Source organism: Littorina saxatilis, linkage group LG5, assembly GCF_037325665.1.
Source record: "Littorina saxatilis isolate snail1 linkage group LG5, US_GU_Lsax_2.0, whole genome shotgun sequence".
Classification (NCBI taxonomy): Eukaryota; Metazoa; Mollusca; class Gastropoda; order Littorinimorpha; family Littorinidae; genus Littorina; species Littorina saxatilis.
In genome coordinates this window covers 18,284,002-18,295,576 of record NC_090249.1, presented here as the reverse complement: position 1 = coordinate 18,295,576, position 11,575 = coordinate 18,284,002, and the positions used below count along the sequence as shown (strand labels likewise).

The 11,575-nt window shown below is 41.5% G+C and overlaps 1 protein-coding gene across 2 annotated transcripts; it reads left to right on the top strand.

Moving 5' to 3' along the window:
- The first annotated feature begins 364 nt into the window (after positions 1-364).
- Positions 365-11,005, top strand: LOC138966466 (regucalcin-like). 2 transcript variants are annotated; one of them, XM_070338723.1, is made up of 6 exons: positions 365-527; positions 2,267-2,457; positions 6,319-6,498; positions 6,925-7,140; positions 7,965-8,111; positions 9,226-11,005. In XM_070338723.1, the coding sequence occupies exons 2-6, from the start codon at positions 2,286-2,288 to the stop codon at positions 9,426-9,428; spliced, it is 918 nt and encodes a 305-aa protein (XP_070194824.1). In that variant the 5' UTR covers positions 365-527; positions 2,267-2,285; the 3' UTR covers positions 9,429-11,005. The 2 variants fall into 2 exon arrangements, with proteins under 2 accessions (XP_070194824.1, XP_070194825.1); XM_070338724.1 differs by lacking the exon at positions 365-527 and adding an exon at positions 1,656-1,859.
- The last annotated feature ends 570 nt before the right edge of the window (positions 11,006-11,575 follow it).

The window sequence follows — 11,575 nt, the reverse complement described above, 5'->3', positions numbered from 1 at the left end:
AAGATGCACATTTTGTGTCAGTGCTATTGGGTTGTGTGTGTACCAGGTACGTACGGCCTTGTATGTTCAGGGACCTATATTTAGATATCTACTATAGGTCTATGGTGTGTTTGTGTGTGTGAGTGTGTGTGTACGGCGGTTTATGGTGTATGTGGGTGTGTGTGTGTGTGCCATGTGTGTGACTCGAGTGTGTACGGTTTGTGTGTGTACCTGTGTGTGTGTGTGTGTGTGAGTGCAAATCAGAGGGGGGGGAGAGAAAAAGAGAGAGAGAGAGAGAGCACTCTCCCTCCTCCCACTTTGACAGCACGTCAAAGACACACACGCCAACTGTTGGCTTGCGCCTGTGTTTCTATTTTTAGATCATTCACTGCAGTATCAGCTAATGCGCTAGGTAAACTGTTTTGGGGTCGCACTGTAACACGTGTAGGTTGCATGAAAACGGTGGCCGCACAAGATCTTGCGTTTTGACACACTCACTGCTATAGACACTGCCGCCCGCTGCATCTGTGTTTTCTCGGGGCTTCTCGGTGAGTACATTTTCTTCTGAATTTCATATTGTAAGCGTTTACAGAACTGTCGACGGTCTGTGGACATGCGAGAGATTAATTGTCATGCAAAAGTACAAGATACTGTATGCAGACACGCTGACACTGACTGTCACGGCATACATTGACGCCGCGTGTGAGCAAAAATGCAATACGCATGCAGCAACCACAAACAGACAGACAGATTGAAAGACAGACAGACAGACACTGAGACAGACAGAAACATGGACACACACACGCACGGCGGCACGCACACACACACACACAAACACGCATGCGCGCACACTACATGAACACATACACACACACACACGCACGGCGGCACGCACACACACACACACACTGACACACCGTGACCTCACACATACATGCACACACCACATGCACAATATAGTCTCACTTTCTGTCACACTGCCTACACACAACATGTACACAAATCAGTGATCTGTCATTCAGACAGGCAAACAGACAGACCGATCAGAGGCTCTAACACATACATAGAGATGTTGATGTATGTTTTTCTCACAAGTAGACCTGCATTTTCGCACAAACATTAGTGAACCACACACATACCTCATGCGATGGGCTTGCTATCAGCTTTTTGTTATCAATAAGAACAACTCGTTGTTTTTGACAAGCTTGCAATCTAACTGCAGATAGCATTGTTATTGTACTTTATTCTCCCCCACCATATACAGTGGAACCCCCATTTTAAGACCTTCCCCCATTTTAAGACCCCCCATTTTAAGACCCCCCATTTTAAGACCCCCCTTAAGACCCCCCATTTTAAGACCCCCATTTTAAGACCCCCTATTTTAAGACCCCCCTTAAGACCCCCATTTTAAGACCCCCCTTAAGACCCCCCCCATTTTAAGACTTCCTCTCTTTTCAGACCCTACTTTTCAGTTTCTAGACATTCTGATCATGACAGATGTTAATTAATTGACCTCCATTTTAAGACTCTCTGCCTTGTAAGACCTGAGTTGATGAAATTTTTAGAGATCTTATAAGGGGGGGTTCCACTGTAATCGTTACACTTTGTAAAGCTCATTGCATTTTCATTAACCTATCTTTGAGTTGAATACATTTATCTGTATAATTGCATGTTGAAATCTGCACGCTTAATGATTATGCGCTAAATATAAAACATCAAAAGAGCAAAACTAATTTAGAAGAAAGAGAGTACATCTATCGATTAATGTTTTATATCTTCCACACAAGATAAAACTTCATGCTGAGTTCATTTTATCATCAGTTGTACAGAGTGTGCAAAACTATCAGCAGGAATAAACTCACGGATTGTGGGTGGAACAGGTTTGTTTGTTACTTTCAGGTTCTGCTAATTACATTTCTACTAGATGTGCAACATTTCTACGATGACATACAGTGTGAAAGAGAGATTACCAGACTGACAGTCAGTCAGACACGGACAGACAGACAGAGATCCACACTCACACACACATGCACACACACACACCATGATTCACACACACACACACACACGGCACACACACACACACGTACACACACACACACACTCACCACACACACACACACACACACACACACACACACACACACACACACTCTCTCTCTCTCTCTCTCTCTCTCTCTCTCCAGCTTTAACATTATTTCAGTCTTGTGTCGAATGCATCATGAACATTTTGATACATACGAAATGTATTGATATTTCTACTAATCTATCAATGTGACGTACCAAGGTGCAGGTAACAGATCACCATGGCAACACCCAGTCCAAAAGTGGAGGTGGTTCTGAAGAACGTCTGCCCACAGCTGGGGGAGGCACCTCACTGGGACGACGCTTCACAGACTCTGTTCTTCGTGGACATCCCTGGCTGTCAGGCTCAGCGCTACAACACTACCACTGGGCAACACGATGTCAAACAGCTTGGTGAGAAGAGAGCTATTAGCTCCAAGTGAAGGGGAGAGAGAGAGAGAGAGAGAGAGAGAGAGAGAGAGAGAGAGAGAGAGAGAGAGAGAGAGAGAGAGAGAGAGAGAGAGAGAGAGAGAGAGAGAGACTCGGAGAGAGAGGGAGAGAGAGACACAGAGAGAGAGAGAGAGAGAGAGAGAGAGGGGAGAGAGAGAGAGAGAAAGAGACAGAGAGAGAGAGACAGAGAGAGAGACAGAGAGAGAGACAGAGAGAGAGAGACAGAGAGAGAGAGAGAGAGACAGAGAGAGAGAGACAGATAAACTGAGAGAGGGAGAGAGATGGAGGGATTGTGAGTGAGAGAATTACCTCGTAATTTGTTTTTACAATGATAACATTGTTATAGTATGTGCTGCTTTTTTTCATCCAGTCCTTGAATAGTAAGAACAATTATACAAAAGAGAGAGAGAGAGAGAGAGAGAGAGAGAGAGAGAGAGAGAGAGAGAGAGAGAGAGAGAGAGAGAGAGAGAGAGAGAATTGAGATGAATTGAATTGAACTTTATTTAACAAGGATTAAGATTTTCTTACAATCTGTCCTTGGGACGCACAGACATACAATGATAAAAGAGAGAGAGAGAGAGAGAGAGAGAGAGAGAGAGAGAGAGAGAGAGAGAGAGAGAGAGAGAGAGAGAGAGAGAGAGAGAGAGAGTACGAATACGAAAGTTTAATTGCTAGGCCATTGTATCCTTAGCGGATTATGACTTTATTCAGTTATTCTGCAGAAAAGACAAATGCTGGAGAAAAACCGTTCTTTTCTGCAGTATTTCTGCATAATGTCATCTTTCGCCGAAGCAGCGTTTTTTTCTGCAGCAAAACATTTTACTGCAGTAAAATTGAAATCAAGAATGCTGCAGTAAAACGGTGTTGTTGTTTTACTGCAGAAAACCTGTTTACATTTTTTCTGCAGCATTTTGTACTGGCTCTTGGCGGATTATGACATTATTCAGTTATTCTGGAGAAAAACCGAAATGCTGGAGAAAAACTGTCTTTTCTGCAGCATTTCTGCATAATGTCATCTTTCGCCGAAGCAACGTTTTTTACTGCAGTAAAACAGTTTTTCTGAAGCATAATGTTTACTTGGTTTTCTGCAGCATTATTATTGCGATTAACATTTTCTTCAGAATAGTCTGAGACAGTTTTTCTGGAGAAAAACAAACGACCTTGTAAAGTAGCGTTTATATTCGTCGCCCCCTGGGATAGTATAATAGTTTGTTCCGCAGTGTACCAATCAGAAGGCGTGTAGCATAAGGGCATTATATTCAACTTCACAATGGCGGCCGAACGTGAACAATTTCTGAAGCAAATCGAACACGAAGTGGACTACTGCGTTCGTCTGGGAAAATGTGACAATGTTGCTGACAGGTGCCATTGTTTAATTTGAAACTTTGAACTTCCGGCGGAAAGGAAGTCAGACAGACAAAATAGATTCGTGTCGCGCACAACCATTGGTAATTATGGATGAGTCCATCTCTCGACAGAGGGGGGCTCGCGTGCTCTAACATTATAATGAGCCAGTATAAAATGCTGCAGAAAAAGTGTAAACAGGTTTTCTGCAGTAAAACAACAGCACCGTTTTACTGCAGCTAGCATTCTTGATTTCAATTTTACTGCAGTAAAATGTTTTGCTCCATAAAAACCCGTTGCTTTGGCGAAAGATGACATTATGCAGAAATGCTGCAGAAAAGACAGTTTTTCTCCAGCATTTCTGTTTTTCTGCAGAATAACTGAATAATGCCAAAATGCTGAAGAAAAAGTGTAAACAGTTTTTCTCCAGTAAAACAACATCACCGTTTTACTGCGCGGCATTCTTGATTTCAATTTTACTGCAGTAAAACTGTTTTACTGCAGAAAAAAACGTTGCTCTCGCGAAAGATGACATTATGCAGAAATGCTGCAGAAACAAACAGTTTTTCTCCAGCATTTCTGTTTTTCTGCAGAATAACTGAATAAAGTCATAATCCGCTAAGGATACCATTGGCCCCTTGCAATGGGAAAGGAGGGGAAGGGAAATCGGTGTACACATAGTTCGAAAACATGCACCGATCATTGGGATGGTTCACAGTTGTAGTGTTTGAGAATCTGTTACCATCTAAGGGAAGCAACTGCTACTAATGTGTTAAGTAACTAACGAGAGTTAGTTCCCTTGTCACGACACTGATCATCTTCATGGCTGACAATAAACACAGCTTGCCCCCTCAAACCATCGTTTGTCGGCTTTATCGCATACATGCATGGTGAACGTGTATCCACCTTCATCACAGACATCATAACAGTGTAGCCTACATCCCTGTCCCGACATGGTAGTTTCCACGTCAGTGTTCGTATTGTCCGTTGGATCTGTGTAATGCAAATTACACTGTTCTCCAAAATGTCAAGATGAGAACAAAAGTTCCGAATCACACCCACAACATCGATACGATATCCGAACCGAATAGCTTTGCTGTTAACCGAGGTAATATTTTGTCACATCCCGGAGTGGACACTTCGTGTAGCGCAGTTCGGAGTTGACCGGCGAATTTTCTCCTGTCGACGGGTGAACCATGTCGAAGCTTGTCAAGGTACTCCTGTTCTTCTCGTAGCATGTGGCGAGCTGCTTGCTTGACCATCCAGTACGTGCCGGGACTTTTGTCGGTGCTGCAATCGGTGACCAACACGAAATCGTCAGTTTCACACAACAATGATTGTCTGTCATCTGTGTTGTCACGAACCACTCTTCGAAAAGAGTTATTCCTGTGCACATTTTTCACTGCACGCACAGCTGATCGGTCCTTCAGTTCCGACACATATACCCCTTTATGGCCGACAGATTGTAACCTAGGTCAGATGCCTTTTTCTCTGATATGTTTGTGTACCTTCTCTATTCAGAGACTTTGTTATTGATAGCCAGGTATCCAAAACAGACACACCACGTGACTCAGTGGCCCGTGGCGACAAACACACATCGTCAGCCTCACCCTGTCTATTGTTATCACGCTCCATGAGCTTGTTGTCAGCAGTGCGTGCGACACGTGCAAAAATGTCACTGTCACTGTGTTGTGTGTCACTTTCACATTCCAGCAGTTGTTGTTGATTTCCTTCTTGTGTCGAAACAAGGGTAGCGGGATTGAACAGTGAAGGGATTTCATGACTTGCCTTCAATGTGTCGACACGGTTTTCTTCTTCTTTATTTCTCTTTCTTTCTTCTGCTCGCAGCTTGTCGCGCTGAAGCTGGCTTGGCGGCTTTCGTCGAAAATGTTGAGTCATGGCTGGCCGGTCAGAGTCAGAGGCTGACACAAGTCGCAGGACAACTGTAGTTTTCGTTCCTTCTGCACACACTTTCCAGGAACAGACGGTGTTTACCTTGAGCAGGGCTTCCAGTGTACCTTCCACAGCTGTTGGGAGTCCATCAGCTGGCATTTTGAGGGAATTCGAGAGAGAGAGACAATGACAATGACAATGACAATTCTTTATTTAACGAGGGTAGTAGATTAAGCAGTGGTCTGCTTTTTTACATCCAGCCCTCGCCCCAAAGAGGGACTAACTACAAAAATGAAATAAAAATACAAGATAAAAAATAGAAAATAGAAAACTAAAATTCTACATTTTAACAGATAACTAAAGTGAAAAGAGAGAGAGAGAGAGAGAGAGAGAGAGAGAGAGAGAGAGAGTAAGAGAGAGTAAGAGAGAGAGGGTGAATGCACAGATAATAACAATTAAACAAAAGAGAGAAACAGAGACATTTAAGAGAGAGTCAGATCGAGTGAACGCCCTGAGACAAACCCCATCCACCCTTTACATTTTAATTATTCCCCATGCTTCTTATTAAATTTCACCATTTTATTGCAGATGACCAGGTGAGCCCTATAGTGCCTCGCAGGGCAGGGGGATACATCATAGGACTGGGACGGCGCTTTGCGGAGCTGGACTTCGAAACAGGCAAAACCACCGTCATTCAGGAACTGGATCCAGGTACCCCCAATCGCGTCAACGACGGAAAGTGTGACGCAAAGGGCCGCCTTTGGGCAGGTGAGGGTTAATGACGAATCTAGGTTGTGGATAAAGAATGTAGATTTCTTGTAACATGATGTACAGATGAACAGATAAGTAATTGAACAAGCTAAGAGGAAAACAAAGAAAGAAAGAAACACAATGTGCCGCAGGTAGTTATGACTACAACAAACAAACAAATAAGTTTGTGCCTTATTTACTTTTGAAGAAACAGGCACAAGGTAAACATTAAAGACTGAAAGACTGAAAGAAAGAAAATATAATGGAAGAAAACAACAACTCTGGGGACACACATAGGCACAGTAATTGGCATCTGAGGGTAAAGTGTTTATAGCTGTTGCAAATGCTTGAATGATAAAAGACAGAATAAAATCAGTCATGCGCACTGAACACGTCTAAAGACTGTCTGTAGATAACTTTTTTTAAATTCATGTTTGTCCAAAGGAACTGTCAGCCCCGCACCAGGTAAAGGTTTCACTGAGGGCGCTGGGACGTTATACTCGCTAGAGGTGGACAGAACGGTCAAGAAACATCTGCCAGGACTGACCGTGTCCAACGGACTGGCGTGGTCAGAGGACAACAGGACGTTCTTCTTCATCGACTCCAGACCCGCTGGAAACCTGTACGCCTTTGACTTTGACCTGGAGGCTGGGACTATTGGTAGGTTGCTATCGAAACCGTAGTAAATGTTTAGTTGTTTAGTAATTATTCTCGCTCTCTCTCTGATGCATGTTTCCCTCTGTTTCTCTTGGTCTCTCTCTTTCTGTTTTTGCATCTAGAACAGGACTGGTGCTTTCTCTCTCTCGCTTTTTGTTTCCTTGACTTCAGTGTGCACGTTAAAGATCCCACGATTGACAAAAGGGTCTTTCCTGGCAAAATTGCTTAGGCACAGTTAATAATTGTCTACCTATACCCGTGTGACTTGGAATAATAGGCCGTGAAAGGTAAATATGCGCCGAAATGGCTGCAATCTACTGGCCGTATAAAATTTCATCTCACACGGCATCACTGCAGAGCCCCAGAACTGTACCCACGGAATATGCGCGATATAAGACTCATTGATTGATTGATTGATTGAACTGCATGGTACCTCTGCTTCAAAATGTGAAAAAGTTTGGTCTTACAAAAGAGGGGGTCTAACATGTACCCAGGTGGGTATACATTTACTGACACTATGAAGAAATGTATTCACAAAATGAGTGACTGAGGCTGCATTATGATTGACAGGCTAAAAAAAAAGAAAAGAAGATTCATAATCATGCAACTGCCTGAAATGATGAAGCAATGTGATAAAATGCTCACTACATTTACTTACCCTCAAACTGATTTAAAAAAAATTCTTAGTGCTTACAGCTGAACTGTGAAAACACAACAACATAAGCAAACATTGACATGCTTTAAAACGTGCCAGAAATGTTTTAAAACACACAGCAGTACCCAAACCCATTCATTTCAGTGATTGTGTGTTCGCTTGCCTGTTGCAGATCGCCAGCGTGTTGTCAAACAGCTAGGCGGAGACAAAGCCGTCATTCCTGGGGCAGTGCCCGATGGAATGACCATTGACACGGAGGGCAAGCTGTGGATCGCCTTCTTCAATGGGGGAGCGGTCATGCGGCTTGACCCAGAGACAGGTCAATACAATACAATACGATACAATAATACTGTACTTTATTATCTCAAAAGAGAAATTACATTGCAGCTGAACACATAATAACATTAAAACACGTCAATATAAAGAACAGTTAAACACACACACACACACACTCACTCACTCACTCACTCACTCACTCTCTCACTTCGTTCTGATTATTTTCATATTGATCATATCTGTCCATAAAGCATCAGTGTTTCATAACGCAAGAATGTATGTATAGTCTACAACGTGTATATAGTCATGTAAATAGTTTTTCTGCCTTTTTTTATTTTTATTTTTTTAATTTTTTTTTCACTGTCATGCTTATCTTTTGTAATTGTTTTACGTTTGTGTATATATATATATATATAAAACATCAGAAATTGTGAAAGAAACATATATATATATATATATATATATATGTATTTAAGATTAGAATAGTCCCTCTCTGGGCGAGGGCTGGTTGAAAAGAAGCTCGTTTATATTGCTTATGCCACAACCCTCGTAAAATAAAATTTGATTTGATTTGATTTGATTTGATCTCACTCTCTCACTCTCACACTCTCTCACTCTCTCACACTCTCACTCACTCACTATAGGATGGAAAAAATCATAAGCTGTGAATGGGGCGGGAAAAAGTTAGGTGATCTTGATCAAGCAACTTTTATAAATGGATCACTTGATTTGTTGGTTCCTTGTTGACTTGTTTGGTTTCGTGTGCTGCGTTTGGAGGTGTTGGTTGCCATGGTATGTGGAGTACACTGGTATATCAGGTGTTTAATTCATAGTGGACATACACGTGTGAAACTACCCCAATTCACCGACAGTCCCTTCTCAAATAAAAGGTCACGCGATCACGCACACACACATACACACACTTACGCACACATACACACACTTATGCACACATACACACACGCACATACTTACGCACACACAATCACACACACACCCACCTTCAAGTTATTGATAATATCATGGCCACTATACTGACCGCCACTAGTACAGTAATGGTAAGACCAACAAAAACACAGAAATCTAAGATTAATTTCACTCCTTAATTAGAACTCTCAAGCTAGTGCCTCTGACATCTGATTATTCTCCTCATACAGGTAAAACTCTTCAGAAAGTAGAGCTACCAGTGACGCAGACGACATCACTGAGCTGGGGCGGGAAAAACTTGGATGAGTTGTACGTTACCACCGCGCGCAGATTTGATGATGAAGAGTTCCAGAAACAGCCACTGGCAGGGTCACTGTTCAAAATCACAGGGCTTGGGGCCAGTGGAACACCTGCTTATATGTATGAGGGTTAGATTAATTTATTTGAATTGTTTTTGTTGCTAATTTTCTTCTTTACCTTCAGCGTTCATTATCTTGCTAGTGTAAGAAAACAGTGCTGGAAGACAGAGGGAAGGTGTTTTTTTTCTCAATTTATGTCTTTCAATTGCTGCTTGTTGCTATAGTTCTTGATCATTACTATGTTTGGAGTCAGAGAGTGACCTGTTTATGCATACTTATGATGATAATTTTTGACAGTCCAGAAATGTCCAGCAATTTATTAATAAATAAATATCAGGGTTGTGATGTAGCGGAACTTTCCGCTACAAAATGTAGCGCCGCTACAAAATGTAGCGCCGCTACAAAAAAAAGTAGCGAATAGCGGTAAACTACTTTTTTTTTCGAAAGTTGTAAAAGTAGCGAAATAGTAGCGGCGCTACTTATTTTTTTGTAGCGAATAGCGATTTTGCGCTACAAATTCCGCTACATGTGTAATCTTTTAGGGACATTTGTGTTGATCGCGTGGTCACAGATTTATGAGCTGCTAACGAGTGTTTTCGGCGAATACTCACCGGAAGTTACACCGGAAGTTACATTGTTTTGAATCGCGATAGGCCTACTCAATGATCGATCGATCATTCACACTCAGTTCACACTTCATTCTCAAGAGCAAACGATGGCAGCCGGACGTGTATTACCGAGTTTTTTGGATAATTTTTTAGCAAGCTTTGCTTTCATCGAGTAACACAACTCTGCCCAGCTCTGCTGCGGTTGAACGGCTGTTCAGCGCCGCAGGACTGATCCTGACCCCTAACAGGGGCAGAGTAACAGACAGTAATTTTGAGGCCAAAGTCCTCATCAAATACAATGGCGGAAAGGTGTGAAAGGTGTGAAAGATGTGATAAACAATCTGCTCTGCGTGATCGTTTTAACTTTTGTTTTTTAGTGAAGATTTTTGTAAATAAAATGTATTCTGACTTTGATTTCTTGTTCTGTGTTTACTGCTTGTGTGGAGTTAAAAGTAGCGGAAAAAGTAGCGGCTACTTTTTGAAAAGTAGCGGAAAAGTAGCGGCTACTTTGTGTAAAAAAGTAGCGGAAATGTAGCGGCTACAAATTTTTACTAAAGTAGCGGAGAAGTAGCGGCTACTTTTTAAAAAGTAGCGATCACAACCCTGATAAATATGAAGGCATAATACAGTAAGTACTCCTTTTTTCCAAATTATAGAAAGGTGCACATTAACTTTGTTTTGTAGATATATGGTTAGTTTTGTTGTTGTTGGTCAAATCTTGATTGTTTGAGTGGGGTTAGGATAGCATTTAGGTAATGACGAAATCATTACTAACAAGTGAAAACCATGTACTACATGACGGTAACATGTACTTTCATTGTCTGAAATACATTTTTTCAAGCATTAACTGAAATCAAGATACTTACATGCATTTGTATTTGACAATCACATCTTGAATGATTAAGGCAGCACTGCAATTTTGAAGCACTAATTAGCACGTGTTTCATTTATCCTGCCTGTCCTGTTAATTTCTGTTGGTATGGAGATGCATTTTTATATTTGAAGAGTATTGATTTTTGTGTGATTGCCAATAAATTGTTAAAGGCATAGAAAGCTGATGAATATACACGCTAATTGCTTTACCCAGAGCTGGAGACAGACTAAATTAAGTTCCCTGCAAAATATTGTGGTCTAGGAGCCCTTAAATGTTGAGATATTTGAATTTTTATTTTGATCTAGATGGTCCTATTTATAGATTTGGCAACACATGTAACGTTGATGCAAGGGAGCTAACACCGCGGCTTTGTTGACATCCTCAGAACAAGCTGTAATGCATGTATTATGGTCCGCGCATGGTGACATATCGTCATTATATGGTCTTATGGTGCGTTTGACATCGATTGTGGGCAAACTACACTTTGTAAACACGGGAGTGCGTTAGTATGCCTTTAAAAAGTGTCTACTGCTTTATCATTGTTTTGAGTACTAATCATGGTATTGGAAAATAACAAAGATGGATAACACACACACACACACACACACATTATTCACAGACATCTGCAGGTAAGTAAGTTCATTTTAATGTTTTGCTTAATTAACAGTTACAAAATAAAATATTACAACTGTACATAACCGCAAAAATACAGAGCAAGTGAAAGTTTATAAACATGTTT

What these genes read in the sequence shown, in the direction of transcription:
- LOC138966466 (XM_070338723.1), top strand. Translation starts at nt 2,286, where the DNA reads ATGGCAACACCCAGTCCAAAAGTGGAGGTGGTTCTGAAGAACGTCTGC. An exon ending in ACACGATGTCAAACAGCTTG is followed by an intron (nt 2,458 to 6,318) that starts GTGAGAAGAGAG and finishes ATTTTATTGCAG; the next exon opens with ATGACCAGGTGAGCCCTATA. An exon ending in GCGGCTTGACCCAGAGACAG is followed by an intron (nt 8,112 to 9,225) that starts GTCAATACAATA and finishes CTCCTCATACAG; the next exon opens with GTAAAACTCTTCAGAAAGTA.